General features: G+C 43.8%; 1 protein-coding gene across 4 annotated transcripts; it reads right to left on the reverse strand.

Annotated features, from left to right (window-relative positions):
- Nucleotides 1-480: 480 nt before the first annotated feature.
- On the reverse strand, nt 481-27,474 carry SKIL (SKI like proto-oncogene). 4 transcript variants are annotated; one of them, XM_084769104.1, is made up of 7 exons: nt 27,129-27,474; nt 23,766-25,523; nt 11,305-11,398; nt 8,633-8,865; nt 6,443-6,672; nt 5,871-6,095; nt 481-4,841 (listed from the first exon to the last, which is right to left on the reverse strand). In XM_084769104.1, the coding sequence occupies exons 2-7, from the start codon at nt 24,856-24,858 to the stop codon at nt 4,683-4,685; spliced, it is 2,034 nt and encodes a 677-aa protein (XP_084625230.1). In that variant the 5' UTR covers nt 24,859-25,523; nt 27,129-27,474; the 3' UTR covers nt 481-4,682. The 4 variants fall into 4 exon arrangements, with proteins under 4 accessions (XP_084625230.1, XP_084625232.1, XP_084625229.1 ...); XM_084769106.1 differs by having other exon boundaries at nt 8,771-8,865; nt 27,129-27,470; XM_084769103.1 differs by having other exon boundaries at nt 11,305-11,402; nt 23,770-25,523; nt 27,129-27,468.
- Between the last annotated feature and the right edge of the window lie 488 nt (nt 27,475-27,962).

Consider the following 27,962-nt stretch of genomic DNA (forward strand, 5'->3'; position numbering starts at 1 on the left):
CCACACCCCCAGTCAGCCTGCTCCTGTATTTGAGCCTGAAATACTGGCAGTTTGCCATAAGGTATTAAGTAGGTTGTGATAAGCAATAACTTATGACAGGAACTGGTGTGTGTGTGTGTGTGTTTTAAAGGATGAGTCCAAGCAACCTGCGAAACAATCACAAAATGCTGGCATTTTCAACAGCTGCAACAATACATGAAAGTTTATAATTTCATCTGTGTATAAGGTACAGAAAGAGGAAACCGGGGGCTGAGGGATAGTTGAGCAGTTTGGTGCTCTTGCAGAGGACCCCTGTTCAGTTCCCAGCAGCCACACGGCACCTCACACCCACCTCCTCTGGCCACCATGGGCACCAGCCATTCCCACGGCAAACACACACACACGCAGGCACTCACACACACACAAACAGATAAACCTCTTTAAAATGAAAGGGAAACTTCTACCTTAGGGGGACAAGAAAGGTAACAGTTGACACCAAGATGATTTGAACCAAATTTCATTGGCTTTAAAAGTTTTTATTGGGAATATCATCCACAATCTGTACAAGTTATGTACAAGGCATGAAAATGATGGAAAACAGCACAAAATACAATTGAGGTATAAGCTAAGAGCACAGTATGTCATGTTTCAATAAATATAATCCAAAATTTGTAAACTAAGTAACCAGATAGATGAGTCTTTTTTTTTTTTTTTTTAGTAAAACCATATAAAATATTTATTTCACGTGAGGTAGAGGACAGTTTTGTGTCATGTAATGCAACCAACCACAGCAATTTTTATAACCCTATACACACTGGCAAAATTATCAATTGAATTATGCTCAATATGGTCAGCGTGTGTCAGTAGTTGCAGAAGGGGCTGTTTGCTTACTGCCTTCACAGGTTGGAAACCGAGGACTGGCTGAAGACTATTATACTGCCTTAAAGTGATGGAGGGAAGTACTTCCAGCGGGAAAGCTACCGGCGACTACATTTACCACAAACTCTAACAACTCAAAAAGTGTCCTAGACTTAGCAATTATTTTAATGGTGTGTTTTCATGAGAATTACTTTAAATGTGCTGTGCTTTCTTTTTATTTTCAAGTGAGGTATCTATATATTGAAAAAAAGTCTTATAAATTTCTTTTATACTAAACTAACTTTAAACACTATTTTGTTTGCTGGGCTTAAATTTAAAATGTTTTACATTTGATCACTTTCTAATTCCAAAACAGTAGCACTACATAAGACATTTAATTCTATTTCTAAACAAGCTTCAAATTGCAATATGTATTTTAAAAGCCATTTAAATGGGAAGATTTAAAAAAGACTGTCCTTTTAAACAAGATACAATACAAAATACCCATATATGTTTTTCTTCCAATAGTGGAAATGCTTAAGTATTATACACTAGGAAAAAAAAATTAAGCTCTGTTTAAATATCTCAGTCCCACAAGTATAATATATAATGCAGCAGTTCATATCGGATATTGCTGACTGCTTCGGTGAGACCATTAGCAAGCAGACAGATGTACAGCACGGTCGCGCTTTGTCATCAGCTGGTAATGTCCTGCCCTACAGATTAAATGCATAGCGGACAGATAAACCGAGGCATCCCTACTCGCTCACAGGGTAACATGTTGAGCAGACCTTCCAGACTCGGGGAAGAACCTGCCAGGACCAGCTTTGCAGCTGCGGCGAGGGAAATGCCTCCAGCTCACTTCTCAGTACTTGTGCTTCCTTTCTGTTCGGCTTTTCTGCAACAGAAGCCATAGATACACAGAGATACACTGGTTGCTCTGATGTGACTCTGAAAGGACTCGGGGAGCCTGTGAACAGTGTGGTAACTCACTGTTTCACCTACTTCAGTCGGCTTTACAATTCACTATGTACAAATGAGTTTTTTTGTCATTACTCCTTCCCACCCCTGTACAAAAGATCTTACATATAAACAGGTTATATATTAAATATGTTATAAAATTAGCTCAAGAAGCATAAAACATCCTTATCCTCAAAAACACAAGAAATTCAAGCGAAAGAATATACTTCAAAAATGATAAAGCCAAGCCAAACCTAATGTTGGCCGAAGCTTCCGGTGTTCAAGGCCTTGGCTGTGCTAGGCAGGTGGCTTAAGAGCATCCTTGGCAGCTGCAGGACCTTGCCACACTCAATGCCTTTATACACTTGGTGCAAATTCCTCACAGCCATTGGATCACAGGGAGAACCCACCCACACCAAGCATCATTCACCCCCTCAGTGTAAAAGCTAACAGCGTCTTTCTCACAGTCTAACGAACTCCACAGTCACTCCTCAACACAGCTTTTCAGATTAAACGCTCTCATGTTTTCGGAACAGCACACGGAGTCTGAGGGAAAACCTGCTTGCCTAGTGACTTGGCACAACACGAGAGGCCCCGACACCAAAACAAACTTTAAGATAGTAACCAGCGCGCAAAGTGAACATGCATAAAATAAGATTCATATGGATATTTTAGCAGAGGTCACTTTGGGAGTATTACAGAATTTCAGTCTTGTTTTTCAAGTTACATGGTGCAGTGTAAATTAAAGTTACTTTCAACAGCAGTAGATATATTTACAATTGATTAAAAATTACTTTTAAGGACATTCAGACATAAAACTATGGCACATCCTTTCATCTTCTGGAAAGTGAAGACGATGCTAACCAATGTCCCGAGGCAAATTTCATCAAAAGACGAGAAGAATTACATTTACTAAGTAGCATCTAAGCAGCTTAGTTTTGAGTAAGTCCAAAACGTAAATGCTCTAAGTCCTCAACTCTGCCTCCCCACTGCCAAGCTGTGATACAACTAGTGACAACTCAGCTACAGCTACGTTAGAAGCCTGTGGCTTTCCTTTCTCCAGACCTAAATAGAATGACATATATGGGACCAAGCAGTGGTGGCGCACGCCTTTAATCTCAGCACTCAGGAGGCAGAGGCAGGCGGATCGCTGTGAGTTCAAGGCCAGCCTGGTCTACAAAGTGAGTCTGGGACAGCCAAGGCTACACAGAGAAACCCTATCTTGAAAAAAAACAAAACAACCAACAACAAAAAGAATGACATATATGGTCCCTGTGCCATTAGCATCTGCTTCTCCTCAAGGAGGTTACAGAAGGCAACACATCAAATTATGGAGCTAAAGAGTAGAGCAAATCCATTCAGGTCACAATACTTAGAAAGCAAACCCCCCTTTGGAAAGTGGAAACACTGCTTTTAGAAAGTAAGTATGACCATAAGTGATAATGCAGGGCTGTGATGCCCCACACTACTGGTACAGTGAAAGCCTTAACCTAGGTTACTCCTAAGCACAGATCTCAGGTCACTGCACACAGAGCCATGAGACAGCACTGGGGGCAGGAAGCTGAGATGAGGAAGCTCGAGAAGCTTTCAGGCACTTCCCTTAAAAACCCACACAGGGCCAGCTGTGGTCAGGCTCACACCTGTCAACCTAGCACATGGGAGGCAGAGCTTGCAAGAGGATCCCTGCAAACTGAGGCAAAAGAAAACAAAAAGAAAAAAAATTAGAATGCTAAAAAAATTTTTTAAAAAAATTACAATGCTCACGGCAAATTTTCCCTAGTAAATTTCAAGCCAAGCATCAACTAATGTGAAATCTGCTGGTAAAAATATCAGACTTTATGTGCAAAAAACAAAAACAAAGAAAAGTGCTGAGGCTGCCCTTCTGAAATCATGGAATTCATTTGTCATTTAAAATTCCTGCTTGTAGCAGATACTTCAATTGTGGATTATTAACCTATCAGATATTACTAGCTGACTGTAAATTCCTGATTTTATGATTAGTCATAATGGTCCATTCATGCAAGTTTTAAGATAACATTTAAACATACGAAAGTCCAAAATAGCCTTCAAGGTATTTAATATTTTATAATTTAAAAGAAAAAATCCATTATATAAATTTTAGTAAGACCTTTGTAAGACTACATATAAAAACTGTACACGAGGATCATGAGTCACATAGGAACCAACGTCAGCGGAATCCACTTTCCTTGTGAACGTTTCCACACCACTATCAACAACACCAGTTCAGAAATCATTTCACACATGTTTAGATATAGCCACTCTTAAAAAGAAAGACAAATGACAAATGGCTTCTTGTGTGCAGCATCAGGGCACAGCAAAGTGTGCCCCCCACCGTATGTTGGGGTGCTGGTACTATCTGATCTGTAAGATCCCTCTCAGGAAACCAGAAGAAACTCACTCCACAACCTGAACAAAGGAAAAACAGACTTGGTGTCTACGAATGCGGAGACGCTGTAATGAGGAGAAAGAAGGTACAGTGAGGCGCTCTGCGTCAGACGTTACCTCTGTATCTAAACTCAAGCCTGAAATACACACAACAAAATTGACAGGATATTTCCCACCACATAATACAGATCTGGAAAGTATGTAACTGTTTGGCTTGTCTTAGAAACACAGGTAGACTGTCTAAAGGTCGAAATACATAGGTAATAATTACCAAGCCAACTAGAAAAAATACAAAGAAGCATACATTTTCATTCATTTGGAAAATGAAAAAATTTATGTACTAATATATAATCTTCACTTTTGCTGCCCTATAAATGAACAGAATGCCTAGTTATTTTCATGCAGATAAGATGTTAGAATTCAATTTTTAAAGCAAGTGACAACCCAAGCCCTGTCAGCCAAATCCAGGTGGCCTCCCCCTAGTCCTTGGTGCTCTGTGATGACGTCACCATCTGCAGCCGCAGCTCCTTGATCATCATCTCCAGCTTCTGCCTGGCCTCGCGCTCCTGCCGCAGCTCATCTTGGAGTTCTTGCCTGTCGGCCTCAGCATGGTCTAGTCTTTGCCTCAGCTCCGCCAACTGTGTGATTGAAAAGACTATGTTAGTTTTCCATCATTTAGTCGTCCTACCACAGTTACAAAGCCAACTGCCACTGGCTTTTTACACACTGAGCTGTTCTCCTGCATCTCTCAGAACACCTAGTAGCGCTGACAACCGACATGGCAGTGAGCTGGAGGAGTGCGCCTATCAGGAGGAGTCAGTGTGCAGTGCACTCTCACTAAGGCTGCGGGCCACTCCGACTCTCCATGGCTGCTAGTCAGTGTGCTCATCTGCCCATATTTGTGATAAGAGTAACACAGAGTTACTTATGTTTGCCCCCAGCACTTCCAAACATAGTAGGCAATAGTTCAGAATTGCTAATTTGGAAGAAAAGCTCATCTTACTATATCAAAATAATGAAAAACTATTCTATTTATTTGTTTATTAATTTAGATAGTGCTAGAGATTAAACGCAGGGTCCTATGCAGGTTAAGCAGGTACTTTACCACTCAGCTACATTTTCTAGCCCAAAAAGATGCAACATTTTATACACAAAGACATTTTTATACTAGACATTAAGTAATTAGGTAACTAAATTACAGAGTCTCAATTAAAATAGAAAATAATAAAGTTTAAAGAAAATCTTGCCAGGCATTGGTGGCGCACTCGGGAGGCAGAGGCAGGTGAATCTTTGTAGGTTCGAGGCCAGCCTGGTCTACAAAGCGAGCCCAAGACAGTCAAGGCTACACAGAGAAACCCTGTCTCGGGGGAAGGAAATTTTTTTCTTGGAGCCAGGCGTGGCAGCACACACCTTTAATCCCAGCACCTGGGAGGCAGGCAGATCTGGGAGTATTGAGGCCAGCCAGGACCATACACACTGATATCCTCCCATCCTATTACCATAAAAAAGATTAAAGTGGGGAGCAGGAGGGGAGGGGAAAATAGAGGAAGGGAGGGGGCGAGAAACACTGCCTTAGTGGAGAATAAAAGCTGTGCTTAAAACAATTTTCCACTCTGGAGCCTAGCCCGACCACACAAAGTCACGCTGAAAGGCCGGCCCGCTCTCACCTGTGCCGCATACTCAGCCTCTTTGTCCTCCTCCCGGGTTGAGTCACAGGCACACTGCTGTCTCATCACCTGCTCCAGCTTTCTCTCTAAGTCTCTCTGCTCAACATAAAACTCCTCCATCCTCTGAGCGTGCTCACTCTGCAAAGACTCAAGCTCTTTCTGCAGATTCTGCTGCTCCTCCGTGAGCTCCTTCATCGCCTTTGAGCTGCTCAGCATCTCCACTTCCTGTAACACAGAGTGAGAAGTCTTAATTTCCACACCATTAGGAAGCAGTAAGTCTCAAGGTATGCAAGCGATGGTACCATGTCTACACAGCAGTAACCATCACAAGACCTCTTTCTTCCTCATGTAAAGCTGACCCGCCCTGAGTCCATCTGCAGCATTGCACTCTGACTCGTATATGAAAAGGCGCCCCAACAATGACTGTGCCTAGCCGGGCAGCGGGGGTGCACACCTTTACTGTCAGCACGCGGGAGGCATCGGCAGGTGGGCCTCTGTGAGTTCCGGGGCAGCCAGAGCTACATACAGAGACGTGTCTCAGAAAACAAGGACTAATTGTTAGGACAGCTCACCATCTGCAGCTGCTGCTTCTTTTGCAGGATTGAATTCAGCTTCTCCTGCTGGCTGACGTAGGTTCTCATCACATCTTCCATAATTTTTCCCTTGTCGTCTTCACAAGTCACATCTCTGACCAGAAGTGGAGAGGAAGGTTCGGCATCGCGCTTGCTCATGTCTCTTACTAAGTTGCTAACAGTAGGCTCAGATTTCTTTTTACTTGTAGAATTATTTGACATTGATGGTTCTTTAGATAAAAAAGAAAGAAAGAAAGAAAGAAAGAAAGAAAGAAAGAAAGAAAGAAAGAAAGAAAGGAAAAAAACCATTAATACCAACTGGTAAAAAGTCACTGGAACAATTTATGTGACATTTTTTTAAAGTCTATTTGTAAATCCAATCAAAAGCAATAAAATACTTAGGGAAGAAAATGAATAAAAGTAGAGCCAGGTGCATACAACGAAAATTACAAAAAAAACCCTAAGACATGAAGACAGGAAATGATATTCCATGCTCATGGGCTAAAGACTTAACCTACTCCATCCACATCAAAACCCCAGAGCCTATTTTTGCAAAAATTCAGGAGGTCATTCTAAAATTCACACTGAAATGTGAGAAATTCAAAATACCTAAAACAACCTAGAAAAAGAGTAATAAAGTTAAGAGGACTCACAACTACCAACTTCAAATCTTCCTACAAGCTACAGAAATCACTATGTGGGGCTGGTAATGTGTTCGCCATGTTAGTGAGAAGACCTGTGTTTGAACCCTCAAAACACGTGTAAAGCATTGAGCAGGAGCACACACTTGTAGTCCCAGTCTTCCTGAGCCTAATGAAAGGCAGATAACACCCAAATTCCAGCAGCTCAAGAGACAAATGACAAAAAGACTATGCCTCACGGTGTGAGGGGACAAACAAGACCCACAGCTGTCCTATAAACTACATATGCAGTCACACACACACACACACACACACACACACACAATGAAACTGTGGTGCCGACATAAGACTAGACATTTAAATAAGCAAAAAAAAAAAAAAACCACCTCAGAGCCCATGTGCTCACTTGAATAGTACATATGGTAAAAGTGGAATAATTCAACATTAGACATGGCCTCTGAGCACAGATGACATGCTAACTTGTGACGCATTCCTTATTTTTTAGCAAAGCATAAGGATATGTATGTATAAACACGTAATAATGAAGCCTATTACTCTGTATGTAACTTAAAAAGTTAACAAAAGAAACCTCAGGAGTCCAAGCCAGGAGTGACAGGTGACTACACCCGTGATCCTGACACACAGGAAGCGGATGTCGTCAAAGCTCAAGAGCAGCCTGGCTACAGCAAGGATTTTGTCTCACAAACCTTCATCAATTGCTGTTATTATAGTGCCAAGACAATACAATCAGGAAAGAAATTTTTTTTCAACAAATGAGCAGCAATAACAACATGCAAATAAACAAAGTGGGACTCCCCATAAGCATATAATTATTAATTCAACATGACCTCATTATGAGATAAAGAACTAACTGTAAAGGCTCAAAGAACTAAATCTTCCTGGTCTTGAACTACACAGGGCTTTCTTAGGCATGGCAACTGAGGTGAGAAAACAAATTACACAAACTGAACTGCATGAAAATTGCAACTTCACCAACAAGAAAGTAAAAAGGAAATTGTCAGAATGGCAAATCATGTCTAATAAAAATCAATGTTAAGGGCTGGAGAGATGGCTCAGTGGTTAAGAGCCCGCCTGCTCTTCCAGAGGTCCTGAGTTCAATTCCCAGCAACCACATGGTGGCTCACAACCATCTATATTGTGATCTGATACCCTCTTCTGCAGATAGATCACTCATATGCAATAAATAAAATAAATAAATGTTTAAAAAAAATCAATGTTAAGTATATTAACATGAGGTAAAAGGCATGTCGGTTCACAAAAAGTGAGTGAGAAAAGGAAGGAACCGACAGGCAATTTTACCAACACAAAGAGGAAGGGAAAAGGCAGTCATTCTCTCTCAGCAGCTGCCACCATGCTAGAAAGCTCACAACTGAGGTGCAAAGAAACCACCCTGAGTTTTTAAAGTTAGAACTGTTAACACCTGTGGTTATATGGGGGGAGATTGCCTTAAACAAAAAAGGTCTTTAAATACGGAGTAAATGTGTTTCTTAACTAGCTGATTTTAAACATATAACTTCTGAATACTTACCTACACAACTGTACAATTCTCTACTTGTTTTTAAATCCATTTTCTCCTGTTCCTCAAGTGAGACGTCTGGGTAAGACACTGTGTTCTGATGTTTACTACTATCATGAGGCTTTCCTGACTGTTTGGAGGTGGACTTACTTGTCTCTGTCTTGGTGACCTCTTTAGACTGGGGTACAGCAGATGTGAGTGACACATTCGGTGCAACCACTTTATCACACATGTACAAGTAATAGCTGAAAACAGAGGTAAAACAGAGCACATATTACACATCATGCGAAAGTATAAATTAAGATGTGGCATCTTTCTATAACCTCAATTCTCAGCTACTAGAATCAATGTAAAAATACAAAGAATACAGGGCACAGAAAGAATTCTGAGAAAAAAGTCAGCACTTAAGGACAGCAAAAACCACATGGTACCTCACATTTATAATCCAAGACCTAAGATGCTCAAACAGGAGGACTGCCACAAGTTCAAAGTTAGCCTGGGCAACAGGGTGAATTTCAGGCCTGCTTCCCTGGGCTATATAGTGAAAGACTCACTCAAAACACAAGTAACTAAGGCCAGGCATGGTGGGACACCAGCACTCGGGAGGCAGAGGCAGGCAGATCGCTGTGAGTTCAAGGCCAGCCTGGTCTACAAAGTGAGTCCAGGACTGGCGAGGCTATACAGAGAAAACCTGTCTCAAAAAACCAAAATAAAATAAAATAGTAGGCACAAACTATCATATCAAGGCTGGATGATCTGACCCATTAGGAGGAAAAGTAACACAAGTGCAGGCACAAAGGCCAGACACCTCACTTTCTTTGTGTGGGATACCTATGCTATTATTCTTTTTTGTTTGTTTGTTTGTTTGTTTTTGTTTTTCGAGACAGGGTTTCTCTGTGTGGCCTTGGCTGTCCTGGACTCACTTTGTAGACCAGGCTGGCCTCGAACTCACAGCGATCCACCTACCTCTGCCTCCTGAGTGCTGGGATTAAAGGCGTGCGCCACCACGCCCGGCTCTATGCTACTATTCTTTACCTCTAGTTCTGAATACTTGGTATGTTGCTTAAAAATTAAGCAAACTGAATCTCTCATGGGTTTAATAGTGCCCAAAGACTTATTTAGAAAGAGAGAGATGGCTCAGCAGTTAAAAGCACTGTCTGGGTGGCTCACAACCATCTATAATGTGATCTGAGGCCCTCTTCTGGCAAGCAGGTGTACATCCAGATAGAGCACTCATATATATAAAATAAATAAATCTTAAAAAAAAAAGAAAGAAAGAAAGAAACTGTACGATGGTAATTGTATCCAATGTGTAAATTAAAGGCTAAGACTGACAGCTGGGATGTACGTTTATTGAAATATAAACAATTATTAAGGATGTCGTTACAAAATCTCCAAGTTTCAAAATCATTTGCTTTTAAAATTATCAAAGTAAGGCTAGGTGCAAGGGCACACACCTTTAATCTCAGCACTCAGCAAGCAGAGGCAGGTAGAACTGGGAGTTGAGGCCAACTTGGACTACCTAAGGAGGCCAGCCAGGGTTACCTAGTGAGAACCATTTTCAAACAAACAAACAAACAAAAACAAAACACAGCTAAGTGCAGTGGTGCACACCTGTAATCCCAGCACTTGGAAGGCAGAGACAGGTGCATCTCTGTGAGTTTGAGGCCAGCCTGGTCTACAGAGTGAGTCCAGGACAGCCAGGTCTGTTACACAGAGAAACCTTTTCTCAATAACAAACAAAAAAAACTCAACCAAACAAAAATCCACCAACAAAACAAAAAGCAAAGTAACACACTCAACTCTTGAAGAGTCAATCTACCCTTCTTAAGGTAAATAAAAGAAACCGAGGCTTTCCATTTCTACTTCAAAGTAGAAATTTTATATTTCTAAAGAAACAAATGTTGAAGGTTATTTTTATAAAACTGTGTTTGTTTCTTAGTTTCTCTCAACCTGGCTATCACACAAATAATTGAGACTTTTATATTTTTTATAAGGCTTTACAACAAATCTTGAGCAGTTTAAGTCTGTTCTAACCCTTTATGTTATCCTGATTCCATCTTTGCCAAAATCTCCAAGGTACTTGCTTTTTAGTTCTTTCTCTGCTGCAGCTGAATCTTCTTCATCACCCCTGCACCTTTCTCTGCCTATGGCTGAATCTCCTACTTCCTCTTCTAACTCCTCCTCCCCTGCCTGGCAGGAAGTCCAACCCTATTCTTTCCCCTGCTCAGCGATTGGCTGTAAGCTGGTTTATTGACATACCAGGGGACAATTGGGAACAGAGTTTATACAGCATTGAGACAGGAGATTCTGAGAACAAGGACTGCAACCAGATATGGGAGGTACAGAAATCAGCATTTGAATTATACAATAACCGTATGCCAACAAACACATAATAAAGATTATCACAAATATTTAATACAATTTACAGTTCATTTTATTTAGACTCCGATTTTTTTTTTCAAATAAAATAGCTAAACAACTTCTCTCTGGTGAAAAACAAGAAAAAACTGTGTTTGATCCAGTGTGCCTGTCTAAAACAATTCTGAATCTTCAAAAGTAATTAACAAGGAAAAGCAACAGGTAAGCGGGTTAAGTTTTAATTGCTAGAACTGTACCTAGCACAACGAACAATCCAAGCAAGCAAGGAATAAACAAGCAAACGAACGAACGCTCTCACTTACCTGGGGTGTAAAAACGAATGCGGCTGAGAAACATGGCCACCTTCCTGTTTTATAACGGGATACCATGATGGCAATTCCATTCCTGACGGCAGCTCTGTCTGTAGAAGAGTGGGGAAAGGAACGTTACTGAGGGGAAAGAGGAGTTCTGAAGGCTTCCCAAAGCTGATAAGACAGCTGTGAGATTCACTAAGTACCACAATGCTGATGTACTCTTCAGAACCTGGCAAACTCAACCACTTAATTACAAAGTAACCCAATCAGCTGCTTACCATCTCTCAGCCTACAGCAGAGTAAAGAGAACTTACTTCTAGCAACAAATACTAAACGAAAAATGTTCACAGACAGCTGATAGCTTGCAAGAAAATAGAATTACAAAATATAATCATAAAAACTGAGGCAGAGCAAGGCAATCTGAGGTCTGCGGGTGTTAGCACAGGCCAGGACAAGTCCTCTATTACATTTCAATTGTGTCTGACTAACACAGTAATTTTGAGTTACTATGGTAACTGGAACTTAAGTCTTGAATCCAGATGACATCATCAAATCATATTCTGTATACTACTTAGATCTAAACTTATTTGAAACACTTAAATTTGTTTTAAATGTTTACATTTTTAGGGGTCTGACAGGTGGCTCAGTGGTTAAGAGAACTGGCTGCTCCTGAAGTGGACCCAGGTTCAATTCCCAGGAGCCATATGGAAGCTCAGAACTGTCTGTAACTCTGTGTCTCAGGGATCCACAACACCCTCTTCTGCCCTCCAAGGGTACCAAGCACATACGTAGTTTATACACACATATATATATATATGCAAGCAAAACACTCATACACAAGGGGAAAAAACCTTAAAAACTATAAAAAGACCCAAATGGCACATTTCCCCCAAAACCTTACTTCTTTAAAATAGTGGTGCTCAAGAGAGTGCCTTAATAAGCAGAATACTTTGCACTCTAGCTCCATTTGGTTAGACGGCATGTTGATAAACACCAGCATATTAGTCTAACAACCCAAGGACATCTAAGATTATCTTGAATTAAGTGAAATGTTTTTGGTTAAATTCACTTAAAAATAAAACTCTTCAATTGGTCTTATACCTTAAACAATTCTAGATATATTATGCCTAATAAATCATTTTCAGACTTTTAAAAATTAAACTCACTAAGGTGAACGAACCACACATTAAAAAGGTCTACCCACTATGGATACTCCATTCTGAAATCTTCAGAATAGCTTGCAAGAAGTTTTCAAAACTTAGACTTAGAATACATTTAGTCATTAAATCCATTTCTAAACTCTAGTTTGACTTTTATTCATAGTCCAAGCACAGTATGGCTTTTAAAAAAAATTTTAAGACAACGTCTCAAATGTATCATTGTGCAGTTCCCACTGGCCTTGAACTCAAGAGATCTACCTGCCTTTGTCTCCCAAGTACTAAGACTAAAGGCTTGAGTCACCATGCCTGGTTTATTTCAGCCGTTTCTCTAAATTTGAAACATCGTCGTAAGTAGCTGCATTTGTTTAGTTAAGCATTCATCCTTCTCAATTTCTAATTTTTATTTCCTATCCTCACACCAGTCAAACAGAGTCACAGAGCGCAGGTCCTGAGCAAACCTCATGCTCTAGTTAGCTGTCTGTTGCTATGATCAATACCATGACCAAAAGCAGGTAACCATCCAAGCCAAGTCAGGAACTTGAGGCAGCAACCAAGCCAAACAGCCATGGAAAAGGCTGCTTACTGCCGTGTTCCTGGCTTCTACTCATCCTTGCTTCTCCTCCTTTCTTTCTTTTTTTTTTGGGGGGGGGGGTCAAGCCAGGGCTTCTCTGTGTAGCCTTGGCTGTCCAGGCTGGCCGTGAACTCAAGAGATCTACATACGCCTGCCTCCCCGAGTGCTGGCATTATACAGGTCTGTGCCAAGCACCAGGCTATCAGCTAGCTTTTTCATATAGTCCAAGACACCTATGGCTGATACTGTCTATCATGGGATGAGTCCTTCTACATCAATCAGCCATCAGGAAAATGCCCTACAGACAGGTCACACGCAGGCCAATCTGATCTGGGCAATAGCCCAATTGAGGCTCCCTCAGCTAACTGTGGACTGGCCAGCAGATGACTGGCGCTAACTAGAAAACTCAGCAGTTAGCTAGTTTTGTCCCTAGCCAATGTCAAAATTCCCTCTTCAACCCAGGCAAGGGCTAGCCAGCCTCTGAACAGTAACTTGAGGCCAAGAGCATGCTTACTTTGTATTCGCCTAGCGTGTGTGAGGTTCAGTCACCAGCACCAGGAAGGAGCAGAGGAGGAGACAAAGGAGGGAGGGAGTGCAGTACACGGTTACTGGCTACTGTGAAACTCAGATGCCGCCACATTTGGCATCTCTCTCCTATGAAGCACAAGGGAAGCTGCGAGTGTTTGGCCGCATTTCCTCAGACGTACAAATTAGCACAACTCCCAGGGAAATGCACAATGCCAACGGTGATAGCTGCTGCAAGTTCACTGTTCCTAGAATGCTGCACAGGCCAGAAACGCACGTCTAGCAAGTTAACTAACTACATGCTAAGAACAATTAAGCATATGTTACAGAATACAACATTCACAGACATGCCTGATTTTCTCTTCTAAGCCTACATTCGCGTCAACACACAAATTGGGTTTTTAGAAAATGACTGGTACAGCAGTCATGCTCCTGATCAGAAATACAAATTATCAAAATGGGAGCATCTTCTGCCTTTTACCTTACCACTCAATGCGACTGTTTACTCCGCTGTGTACTAAGCATTAAGACAATATGCTCTCAATCCCGTGGCAAGTAGAGAAGATTCTTTAAGGCAGAGTCTTACTATTTTAAGTGTCCCTACTGCTGGATCACCTACCTCAAAATGAACAGATGGCACCCTTTCACACACAAGCAAAGTTTCAGATACAGTATTTCAGTCAAAGGTTCTTTTTCTACTGAACCAAAATAACATTTATGAGAGCAAAATTTAAAGGATCCCAAAATGTACGATAAGCTCATTTTCCTTTTTTTTTTGGGGGGGGGTGGGGGTGGGGGTGGTTGAGACAGGGTCTCTATGTGTTAGCCTTGGCTGTCCTGGACTTGCTTTGTAGACCAGGCTGGCCTCGAACTCAGAGTGATCAGCCTGTCTCTGCCTCCCAAATGCTGGGATTAAAGGTATGCACCACCACACCTGGCTTCTTTGCTTCTTCAAGACAGGATTTCTTGCTGTAACAGCCCTGGCTGTCCTGGACTCACTTTGTAGACTAGGCTGGACTTGAACTCACAGCTATCTGCCTGCCTCTACCTCCCGAGTGCTGGGATTAAAAGCGTGTTCCACCACCACACTGGGCTCAGTAAGGTAATTTTTTTAAAAAGATTTTACTTATTTATTTTATGTATGAGTGATCTATCTGCAAGTACACCTGGACGCCAGAAGAGGGCATCAGAATACACTGGTTGCTGGGAATTGAACTCAGGACCGCTTCCTTATCCACTGAGCCATCTCTCCAGGCCCAGTAAGTTCTTTTTAATAAATTAAACTTAGGGGAAAATGTCAAAGTGTTCCTAAATTCCTACATCTTAACTCTGGTACTTCCTACACACAGCCTTGCATAATCAGATATCCTGTTAGTAACTATTGGTTTTGGTGACACAGCTTACCAATTTGATAATGACATGGTTTAGGGAACTTGACTGCATTTTTTTAAAAAGGATTTTTGGTGCCACTTTAAATACAAAAGCATGTCCACCTGTTCAAAGCTATTTGTATTCAAGTACTACAAACTGCACTGACACTCTTATGAATGCCAGACTTACACTCAAGAATAAACTTGGCTTTTAAGAGGTATGCTCGTTTCTAATAATAATTTTGGATTAACAGTATATTATTTAATTTGTAGTGACAAACACCAATTATCTAAAATAAACAGGATAATGTTTTAAAATGCTGGCAGGACTGCCAAATCCCCAATCAAAATCAAAACTAGACATTTTTTTTTTAATTTTAATGTTTTTACAGTTAGGGAGAGTGTAAAACTATGTGTTCATAAGTTGAGAGTGTGTGTGTATCTTCAAAAGGACAATTTTCATGAGACGGCTCTTTTCTTCCACCATGTGCAACTTGTCATCAGATGCTACGGCAAATGCCTTTACCACGATCATCTCACTGACCCCGTCCAAAAAAAAAATTGTTTAAAAGCAGAAATTTTTTTTTTAAAAGGGGGTAAAACGATGGCTGAGTGGTTAAGAGAACTGTGGCTTCTCTTACAGAGGAACCAGGTTCAACTCCCAAACCCACAACTATCTGAAAAGTTCAGTTTCAGTGGATTTGACACCCTCTGTTGGTCTCTCTGCAGGCACCAGGCAGGCAAGTGATATAAAGCCATACATACATTCAGACAAAACACCCACACACATTAAGCAAAGGCTAAAAGTGCTACAAATAATAACCATTTTTAAACTCTTGTGTTCAAAGACGGTACAGTACACCAGTTGGGAAGCTTACCAGGCTCAAGAGAGCGCGGAAGTAAGAACCAAGACATAACACACATTACTCCCTGACAGTTCAGCTACGTCATCAGCAACCTTATCAAGGTCACCACTAGATAACCCTGACGTCACTACCTAGATACCTCCCTTTGTCTGAAGTGATGTTCCACTCTGGGTCTTTTTACTATGTAACACTGAGACATTCGAGCGAGTGGTCAATAAATGATGGCAGAGTATGTATACAAAGCACCTCTTACCCAGTAGCCGCCAACCACTTTCACTGGAAGAAACCCAATCCCTCAGATGGTGTCCGCTTTCCTCAGAGTGCCCAGCAAATTGTGAATGAGTGTGTCAGCAACTGAAATGAACTAGTGTTACATGGCAGCAAAGCTACTTAGGAGCTTTTCGGGCTTAGGTGTATGCTGCACGTATTGAGAATTAATTAACCTAATGCAAAACTGAGGCACTATGATCTAAGCACCTGCGCTAACGCATCAGGAGCTGATCCCATGGATCCCTGGGCCTGAAATCAGTGCCTGCTGCTCACACTGACAGACCAAACTCTCCACATGCCTCAGAAGGCCCACATGGCAAGCAAAGGCCACACTTCTTATAATAAATAGTTACTATCTTCAACTTCATGTGAAGTTGGTAGTATAGCGCTCCCTTTGCAACTGGAAATGATAAAACCCTTGTCGAGGAATTAGCAACGAAATTAAGAAAATAAATTAAATACATTTTATACTGCCATTTTTTCTATTATGTAGTTTACATAACAAACTACAAACATCAATGTGCTGCTGGGATCAGAGCCCAGAGCCTTGTACACTCGAGCCAAGCATCCAGCCACTGGGCTACACCCTCAGACTTAGACCAAGCAGGGCTCTGGTGTGCTCTCTGTCACAGTGACAAAACACTGAGCAATAACAAGTGGGGAGGGGGAGGTTTCTGTGACTTTCACTTCCCTGTCACAGTCCATCACTGAAGGACAGCAGGACGGCATCTCAAGCAGGAAGTGCAGTGGACTCAATGGGTGAAAGCTGACTTCAGGTTTGCTTATTTTGCTTGTGTCTACAAAACAGGAACATGTGCCCAGGGGGCAGCCCTCCTACATCAATCAGTAATAAAGAAAATGCCCCAAAGACAAGCCACAGGCCAATCTCACTGAGGTAATCCCAACCCAGACTCCTTCAGATGACCCTGCCAGCTCAAGGCAACTAGAAAAACCAGCAATCTCAATGCCATAAGCGTACTTTCACTAAAACATGTGTCGAGGTATTTAACATGTAAGTCTAACACTTTCTGCATGTATGGATGCATTCCAGAAGGGCAAAGGGGGTAACAGGTCCTATGGAACTGGCTGAAAATCACCATCTACAGAGAACCAAACCTGGGTCCCATGCAAGAATAGTAAATGTTTTTTAAAAACAGTTCCTCAACTCATTTTATATATATAATAAATAAATATAAATAATATATATGCACACATATACATATATGTAAGATTTCAGAGGTGCCATTTTTTCCCATGCTTTATTGATCCTGTATCTGGAGTGGTTTTCTCTTAGGCAACATATAATTGTGCTATCCTAGTAAATGCGGTCATTAATTGGGGTGTTAGGCCATTTACCTCTGCTGTTATTAGTATCGCTGTATTCCACCTGCAGACATTATTAGTACTCCATCTGTGTGTCATCCCCGCCCCGTTCTTTTCAAATTACAAATAAATAAATGAATGTAAGGCTTTCTTTTTTTATCTTATTTGGAAACACGCATTTAAAAACTATGGTCTGGCGCTGAGTGGTGGCGCACGCCTTTAATCCCAGCACTCGGGAGGCAGAGGCAGGCGGATCGCTGTGAGTTCGAGGCCAGCCTGGTCTTCAAAGTGAGTCCAGGACAACCAAGGCTACACAGAGAAACCTTGTCTCCGAAAAACAAAAAACAAAAAACCTATGGTCTAATTTGGGTCTTCAAAGAATGTTCACTATCAATACAAAAAGAAAGTTTGTCTTACTGGGCCTCACTTTTCTATTTTATTCTATATTGCATCTATTCTATTTTACTTAATGCCAGTGACCTGCTGAGTGACTTCATGATCCTTCTGACCGCTCCCAACCTGGTCATGAGGAGAGTTAAAAGCGTCACGATACTCATTGTATGTGAGGGCTGCAGTGGTCCGCCTCGCCTGTTCTTGGGGGAACTGCAAAGCCATCTCCCCAAGCATTTTCTTTAGGGCTTGCTTCTCTCATGGAGCCCCTCATGAAAAAAAAGAGTACACAGATGCAAAGTTTGAAAAGGAACTCAAAATAAAAAGAATCAATATCTAACAATTCCATTTTAGATAAAAAAAAATTAATGTCACATATTTATTAAAACATAACTATTTCTAAAGCATTCTGAAACTTGACAATAAAACCAAGTAACTTCTACTCTTAAAAGAAAAAAACCAGAGACGCAATCACTACAAACACCCTTCAGGACCCATCATCAAATGGTGTACCAACAAAGTGCTGGGCCCCATCATCCGAAACCGCACAGCGCTCTCGGCAGAGTGGAAATGGCCGGCACCTCCGAGGGATCCAGTGCACACACCGCCTGGGTTGCAGCCTAACGGTGCAACTAATTCTAAAACGTTTCCTATGTGGGCGGGGGAGGAATTCCATGTACATAGTAGTATTTCAGTAAGCATTCAATACCATCTGACAGTTCTATTCAAAAGGCTTTCACCAAAATGCTTTCACATTCATTCTCTCATCTGATAAGTATACTAAGTTGTATATACATAAACTATATACATTTTAAAAGGTTAAACCATTATTAAAAAAAGAAAAAAGAAAAAAGCCTGCTGGGCTGTGGTAGCCTGAGTTTAGTGCCAGCACGTAGGAGGCAGAGGCAGGTGAATCTCTGAGGCCAGCCTTGTGTACACAGAGAAACCTTGGATTTGACCCCATAACAACTAATAATAATAATTACTATTTTAATTAATAACTATTAATTAAGTAGTAATAATAGTAATTATTATTACCACCACCAAATACTTAAAAGCATTTGCTTCATCATGAGGACTATGAGCAGCAGCACGGTTCCTAGCCAGGAAGGAGAAACCTGTCATCACTGCAGAAATAAAACTGAAGGGAGTGAACTGGTTAATTTGGGAGGAAGGGAGGCGTGAACTGAGGTTCAAGCCAGGGCTAACACAAGCTCAGCTAAGCTAAGCTCTCTACCAACTAGGACAGAGTATTTCTAAGTTGTTTATCTTAGGGACAGCTGCGTCACAGGTCACCTAAACGCCAGCGTTCCCTTCACTGTACACCGTATAACTTACTACTGTATTGACTAGACAGTCTCAAGGTTAGAAAGCCACCCACGCCTTTTCTTTTTCTGAAGAACTTTTTGTGTCTGAGTGTTTACTTGAGCATATGTATGTGCCTGTGGCCTTCAGGCCAGAAGAGGGCTTTAGATCCCTGGAGCGGCAGATGCAGACGGCTGTGAGCACCATGTGGGTGCTGGGAGCCAAAGCTGAGTCCTTGGCAGAAGCAACCAGTACTCTTAAGTGCTGAGCTGTCTCTCTCTGGCCTGGCAGCCCATCCCTAACTTAGGGAATTAGGAATAGTCAGTCCTGTGTTACAGTGACCAACAATTTTGTTATCAGCTAAGTATAAATGGCCTCTTCTAACATGCTTGAAGATAACGCTAAGCACTGGCCCTCAGGCTCACCGGCCCATGCTGTACCTGCTTAGCCCTGTCCTATCGGCAGAAACTCAGCCACTCGGACTCTTATCTGGCTGAATGCCTTACCAGCAAGGTGAAAAAGAATAAGGAAAACAGTATTTTTGCAGATTATTTAAGCATTCTAAACCACAACAACCATTTTTCTAAATAAAAAGCACACAAAAATATAACCAAGGAGTCTGGAAATACCCATTCTATAGGGCAACCCTAGCAAATCTAAAACTATGGGGTTTGTTTTGTTCTGTAGTTTAGATACGGTCTCATGTAGCCCAAGCTGCCCTCAGTCTCTGTACGTAGCCAAGGATGACCATCCACTTCCATTCCCCAAACACAAGACCACAGGCTCATAGCACCCATGTTTTATGCAGTGCTAGGGATAAAACCCAGGGCTTTGTGCAGGCTAGGCGAGCTCTACCAACCGCGCTGCATCCCAGGCCCATCGTGAGTATGTCTGATGACCTACGAAAGGACCCAAAATAGCTTAGTCTCCACAAAGAATAAACTCAGTTCTCACCTAAGAACACTTAACCTTACCCCAGTTATTCCTAGAACGTAAATATAGTGAAGTAGGCAAATTAAATATATTAGCTATGCATATAAATAGCTTGTTGGTCATCACTAACAGAATTTCTGTTCTTTAAAATAAGTTGCCACAGGTGCTGGGGAGACGGCCCAGCTGTTACACCCCAGGGACACGCCAGTGCTCACTCTTCAAGAGGCCCACTTTCAATTCCTAGCACCCACATGGCAGCTCACAACTGTCTGTAACTCGAGTTTCCCCGGAACCAACACCCTCACACAGGGACACAAAACACCAATGCATACGATATGAATAAGCTATTATAAATAAACAAATAAAAATAAGTAGCTACGGGGCTGGAGAGATGGCTCAGAGGTTAACAGCACCGACTGCTCCTCCAAAGGTCATGAGTTCAATTCCCAGCAACCACATGGTGGCTCACAACCATCTATAATGAGATCTGGTGTCCTCTTCTGGCTTGCAGGCAGGATATTGTATACATAATAAATAAAGAAATCTTTAAAAAAAATCTAAAAAATCTTTAAGAAATCTAAAAAAAAAAAAAAAAGTAGCTACATTTCTAACAATTGCCTACATTTTCAGGTTGCTTTTTATTTTAAACCAAAACTGGGTATTTCCAGTATTGTGACTACATAAACCATATCAAATCACACTGATCCCACTACATATAATCTCCTTCATTTAGAAGGTTAAAATATTCAGCACAGGCCAGGCATGGTGGCGCACACCTTGAATCCCAACACTTGGGAGGCAGAGGCCGGCAGATTGATATGAGTTCGAGGCCAGCCTGGTCTACAAAGGGAGTCCAGAACAGCCAAGGCTACACAGAGAAACTCTGTCTCAAACAAACAAACAAACAAAAAATTCAGCCCCAGTCTTTGGGTTAACCAAAGTCTGGCTTGATTTATAAAATGAGTTTCCTCATCAATTTTGTTTATCTGACACCCAACAGCTAAAATCTCCTGAGTCTCTGATCGCCTTGAAAAATATCTCCTCCAACCGAAAGGCTACTTCCCCCTCTAAATACTTTAGTTTGGGGCAGTCAGTAAAGAATTTAAGAGCCATTATGCTAAACTAAGCGCTAATGCTATTTTATTCCTCAGATGCAACTTCTGTTGCTTCAGGGACAAGTTCTAGCCTTGAAGAGAGAGAAGTCAGAAGACCTACCTTCAACTCATTCCACCAGCCACAGCCAGGCATACGGCATACCTGACAGGAGGAAATCGCCAAAGTCACTTCCCTCACGGACCCTTAAAAATCTACCTCTGGCTGGGTGCAGTGACACACGCCTGTAATCTCAGCACTCAGGAGGAAGAGGCAGGTGGATCTCTGTAAATTCAACCAGGTCAGCCTGGTCTACAAAGTGAGCCCAGGACAGCCAAGGCTACACAGAAAAACCCCATCTCAGAAAAAGAAAAGACAAAAAACAAAAAACCCTACCTCTCCATGTTTAGAGGAAATGTTAAAATGTGCAAGGACAGTGTTTTTGTTTTTCGAGACAGGGTTTCTCTGTGTAGCCTTGGCTGTCCTGGACTCCCTTTGGAGACCACGCTGGCCTCTAAACCAAAGATCTGCCTGCCTCTGCCTCCCCAGTACTGGGGGTTACAGGCATACACCACCACACCCAGTGGGAGCAGCATTTTTAAAACTGCTTAAGTTATGTGATGAATATAAACTCCAATTTTTTTCCTAACAGGCTTGGCTGGAAACTGTCTTACATTCCCCTAACTTCCTCCAGTTCACATACAACTGGAGACAACACAGCACAAAGCCTCCAGCAAACTCTAAAGGAGGAGGTCAGCCCTGCTTCAAAACCTTCCCAAAAATCAAACTGAGAATGTGTCTCTATTACTGTATCTCACAAGCGCAGGGCACTCTCAATTCCCTTTCAATAAATCTCTATTTTGAAACCAGTCAGCGCACTTCTCAGATGGGCTCCGCCCAGGCACAGAGCAGATGGTTCTAAGAATGCCTGCCAAGAGCCAAGACCACCAAAGCAGGAGCCTCTGGCAAATAATCCAGCCACCGTCAGAGAGATAAGGGTCGTGGCCCTAATGAGCTGGGACAAGATCCAAGTATCAAAAGAGGCACCCTTCATTTTCTCTTCCTTTTTTTGTGTGTGTTTTGTTTTGTTTCGAGACAGGGTTTCTCTGTGTCGCCTTAGCTGTCCTGGACTCACTCTGTGGAACAGGCTGTCTTCCGACTCACAGAGATCTGCCTGCCTCTGCCTCCTGAGTGCTGGGATTACAGGCGTGCACCCGTGCCACAGCCTGCGCACCCCTCATTTTCAACTACAGTGTCTGAGCAGGAAGCCCAGCAGCACAAGTCCAGCTGTAGGCATGTTTCCCACTCTGAAGTAAGAGCATCAAGTCAACCTGCTTTAAGAGCAGTTGGCGCCACCCCTGAACGGCAGCGCATCTAGTATAGCCCCTGGTGAGGAAGCTCGGTGTACAGAGCAGCAGGCTACCCTAAGGAAAAGTCTAATTATCTCCATGCTGCGCTTTAGCCACAAGTCCGCCTTAGAAGACACCCAAGTTCCTTCAAATCTTAAGCACAGAACATCTACTACTAAATTATAAGCTAAGCCTACCTAACTCTGCGGCAAACAACCCCAAATTTTTTAATAAACCTTCTATTAAATAGAAAGTGATATTTCAAAGGAGAAAAAAATTAATGATGGAAAACTTTTAAGTTCTTAAAATGTGGCCAGTCTTCTGTCATAAAAGTTAATTAAATAGGGGACTGGAGAGATGGCTCTGAGGTTAAGAGCACTGGCAGCTCTTCTGAAGGTCTGGAGTTCAATTCCCAGCAACCACATGGTGGCTCACAGATAAGATCTGGTGCCCTCCTCTGGTGGGCAGGGCCCAATGCAGGCAAGATATTGTATACATAATAAATAAATCTTTTTTAAAAAGTTAATTAAATAAAATTATACATGAAAAGCATCTCCAAAGTAATGCTCAATACATTTTAAACTGTGCTAGGTATATTACATATTAATTTTAAACCAAGTGGAGAAATACGTAAAATAGCCACATCAAACCTCAAACTTTTGTCATTTATCTAGGCATTGAAAATCTTAACGAGAGTGAAGACATTATCTTAGGGGAGCAGATAATGGTGCAGGAGGGGTGATGTTTACCTCTCTCTAGGGACAGTTTGTTACAGTGACATTTCATTACTCTGAAATAACCTTTACTCTGCTTCTGTATCACAGGTTTTCAAAAGCATTCCTTTCTTTTGTATCAAAAACAAAATCTTGGCTACTACTACCAAATTACTCAGGTCAATGTCTTAATTTGACTGAATACTGATCAATCCTCAATCTCCAAGCACATATATTAAAAAAAAAAAAATCAAAGACCACTGGTATAGCTTCAGAAAGCAGTTCTGAGCCTGCCATCAGAGCAGTTCTGGCCAGTCACTGTATCACTTGCAAAGTGCAAGCCACCTTAAGTCAAGAAGCCGGACCTGTGAAAGAGACTGACCAAAGAAGCCACAGCGCCTCCAACCACAAAAAGCCATCAGAGACTCAGAGGCTCATCCTCTTACCTGGGAAATGGGAGCAACCCCTGCTCTCAGACGAAAAACCAAACAGGTGGAAACATGTTGAAGCATTACTTTCCAGATACAAGCTGCAGACACAGAACTAGGGCACCATCACAAGCATTCAGAGTCACTACTTGAAAAGAAGAAAATAATAATAAACTTGCCTTTGATTGGGTTCTCTTTCCATTTCTCACGCTAAATTTCTCCTTCATTTCTTCTAAAATTATCTTCAGTTTCTTTTCCTCGGGCGTCCCTAGGTATTTTTGGTTCACGTGAAGGTAACAGTGCCACTTGGCCGACTCAAAGCCCCAGTGGCAAGTCCTCTTGTCAGGTGACCTGTGAGAATGCATGACAAATGTCTGGGGTGCAAACATTCCACAGCATTCCAGACACTGGATACAGGGGGCATCGGGCTGGACATAAAACTGGGGTGCAAAGAGACCCTGACATTTGCCCAGGCATTCATGCTCCACTTCAAAGGCACTGCCAGTTTCCTTTAACTGCGCCCAGGAGCTTTTAGCAGGAAGTATGCTACCATTTTGAGGGAAAGTTCGCGGCCGCAGTAAAGCATTGCAGAGTCTTTGTGCGTCAGTCAATGTGATGAGCCCACAGGACGGGGCGTTGAATGGAAGTATCCCGAGGACCTTTAGGATATGAAGCTGGTCTGAAGTACACCTTGAACAGTAGATGTACAGTTCATCACACACTGTGTTGATTTGCTGGAGTGAAAACTCTCGGAGAACAGAATTTAAGACTTGTGGCAAACAGAGCCTCTTTTCTCCTCCAACTTGAAAACAAGAAATAGACTCCCCTTCCAGAACAGTCTGAGTGAGCTCCGTGGAGCTGTCGGAAGGAATGAGAAGGGGACCAGGGAGAACCTGAGGAGACGGGAGAGGCAGGAACACCGTTGGGGACATGCTTTCTTGGGAATATCGAGCAGAAAACGCTGCTGGTCCACCCAGGGAGCTCTGACTACTTAAATGGAACTGTGCCAGCGTGTGTTTCAGACTAGGGTTTAAGTTGAGAGTCTCGGGGATGGAAGTGCAGCTTCGCTTAGCACGCTGGCCATCGGCTGCCACCGCCCCATCGCCATAGTCATCCAAGTGCTCCTCCTTAACCTTGGCCAGCGTCTTCCCGTTGGCATGAATGTCCGTCATCATCTTTTTCACAGGAGGACTGCCATCATCCTCCATCTCACTCAGCTTTTTATTTGGACCCTGGACCAAGGAGAATTTGGCCTGTAGGTTTTCCATGGCTGCACTGGTATCTTAAATAACTGTGTCTGCAATTGGCATGTTGTGCTCAGATGCTAATTTGAAAAGGGTATACAAATACTTAGGACTCACTTAGAAATCTTTAGTTTCCAAGGATGAGTTTTCTGAATAGATTTATACAACTTTGTTTTGGTTTTTGTTATACCTTAGGATATAATCGAAAATACTACAAAACTTCTCAGTTTGCTTCTAATGATAAAGAATTTAATCATAAGCACACACTTCTGAGGAAAATCTTGTTTTCTTGAGCACTTCGAATATTTGTATTAAAATAAAGCTAATTTCTCAATTCAAGACGAGCAAGGTTTGGTGTAACAGTTGAGTTTGGTGGGCTTGTTTTTTAAAGCAAAGCATATGGCAAGTTTATGCCATTACTCTATCCTAAAACTACACCCAAACATGAGTTACAACGATGCAACGGATTTAATTTTTGCCAAGAACACCAAAAAAAATGAAGCAGGTATCTTCACTGAAAATGGTGGTGAGTTGCTCTGTGCTGACAAATTGAAGCCTTGTCTAAATCTGCACACCAGTAAGGAGAGCCTGGCTCCACCTGAACTTCTGTAACTAAGCACACTACACACTAAATGAGAAGGCTGCCCAGTTATCTTCAGGGATTACAGTTCATTCTTCTTTTAATTGATCTGGAAGAGGAGAAAGGGGTGGAGAAGAGTCACATTTGAATTTGCTCCAGAGGCCAAAAGGTCAGTTTAAAACCAGTTTCTTAATCTTAAAACTCAGTTCAACTTTACCAAAGGTAACACTTGGGTGATTCCCTTCAGTCTAACACCAGTTATCTAAGAGAAAACTCACTTAAATAGGAAGCAGTCCAGAAGGCAGATAACAGAAGCATTAAATAATATCCCTCCAAACAAGGAAAAGTACCCAAATTTAGAATAGGAACAGCCAAAACTCTGTTCTGGAGGCTTTTCAACCATGCCATTTTAACTAAAAGAGAACCCTTTTTTTCATCTCATTAAAAAAAAAACTGTAGTTTAAGATGTCAAAAAAACCCACTATATACATGTTAAAATACCTACAATATATAACTAAGTTAGTCTCAAGTGGATTAATTCATCTAGTCAATATATACTATGTTTCTGAAATGAAGGAGAGGAAAAAAAAAACTTTCCCTTTAAAAGGTTAGCGAATTTACTTAATGGAAGCCAAAAGCTGTAAGACTCCTCGCCTGGAAATCTCCATCCTTGAGCAAGACTAATCCGGGACAAAAAAGCACAAGGCAGACAGACCTCACAAAGAATGCAAATGGAGGCAGAGTGGGGGAAAAAAAAGAGTCCTCTTCCACTTCCCTCCCGGGAGAACGGCAAAGAAAAGCCGGTACATAAAAAACCCTTGCTTCTCAACTCCCGGCAATGTATGTTAACACAAACCCAAAGGATTACAGACGAAAGGCACCCCAGCCACTGTACTGAGACTTTCGCCACTACAGGGACACCTCAGCCAAGGCGAGCCAAGGAAAAGGGCAAGAGGCATGCCCTAGACCAGGGGCGCCCCCACAATCCTGCGCCCACGCAGACACCCACCCACCACCAACCCGAAGGAGGGAGAGAGGGAAGGAGAGAGGGTGGAGAGGGAAACAGAGGTCCCCTCCGGACGTCTGGTGAGGTGAAGAAGGGCAGAGGGAAGTAGGAGGAGTCCTCCCAACCCCCACCCCTGTGACTGGGATCACCCTAAGTGCCCTTCCAACATCGCCCCGCGGCGGGGGCCGCCGGTGGAAATCCCCCACGAGCCCGGTCCGCGGGAAGTGCTCTGGGGCTACCTCGGCGCCCCGGGGATGAGCCTCCCCCCTCAACCCACCCCGAGCCGTGGCACCCAGAGGGGCGACCGCACGTTGGGCGCCAAGCCCGGAAGCTCGCATCGCAGGACGCTCAGATCTAGGGCCAGCCCGAGGCATCCCCGCCGAGCGCAGACGGCAGGGGGATGGCGGCGATGACCGGCGTCCAGGTCTCCCGGGTCCCGGCGGCTCGGGTCAAGTGCAGCGCTATCCCTTCCCAGACGACCGGTCCCAGGATCCGCGAGGCCTGTACGCCCGTGGGGACCACCCCCGCCGCGCGCCCTATGTCCTGACCCCGCCCGGGGACCCCACGCACCCCAGACGCCCCACTCAGGCCCCCGCGCCCCCAGAAGCCCCGCGGGGGTCTGTGACCTCCCCCCATCACCCCCGTCGCCGCCTCAGCGTCCCCGGAGGCCGCACACCCCTCACGTCCCCCCGCGACCTGCGGCCGCACCTGTGCCCGCCGTCACCGCCGCTCGCCAGCCGCCTTCGCTGTGCCGGCGCCGCTCCGAACCCCACACACATCGCTACACACAGCCTCTGACGTCACCCGGCCCCGCGGCCCGCCCACGTCACTGCGGAGACACGGCTTCCCGCAGACGCCGCCGCCGTCTCCGGCCGCCCGGGGGACAGCGAGGGCGGCGGGGGAGGGGAGGAGAGGGGAGGGGAGGGAACGAAGCCAGCGGCGCCGCGCGGCCCCGCGCCAGCCAGCCCCTCGGGCGCGCGCGACGTCTGGCCTATTGTGGCTCCTCTCCGGCGCGCGCGCGCGCGTCTTCGGCCGCCGCCAAGGGCGCGCGCCTGGTGCCTCGGTCCCGCGCGCGCCCTCCCCTCCACCCTCCTCCTTCCCCTCCACCCCCACCCCCCGCGCGCGCGCCCGGCGAGGCTGGCCCGGCGCGCCGTCTGGGCGGCTGGCGCACGGCGCTGTCTGCGGTGCCCAGCGCAGACAGGATGTTCCCCCGGCCCCACCCCCGCTCCCCCCTCCTTCCTTCCTCGAGTCGCCCAGCCGGCTGTCTGGGGCCGCCCCCGCCACGCCCGCTGCCGAGTGGCGACAGGCCAGACCTGGGGGCGCCCTGGCCGCCGCGCGCAGACTGGGGGTGGGGGGAGGGTTAGAAAGGGGGGGCAGGGCGCGGCGAGCTGCACTGTGCGCGACCCCGGCAGCTGGCCGTGCCCGAGGTCAGCCTCGGCCAGTCCCCCCCCCTCCACCCCCCACCCCTAGCCCGCGGTGGCAGCTGGCCGCCCGGCCCCGCCCCGGAGGTGGCCTGCTGGCCGCACCCCGCCGCGACCCCCC

This window comes from Acomys minous (assembly GCF_964271855.1).
Source record: "Acomys minous genome assembly, chromosome: 19".
NCBI classification, from domain to species: domain Eukaryota; kingdom Metazoa; phylum Chordata; class Mammalia; order Rodentia; family Muridae; genus Acomys; species Acomys minous.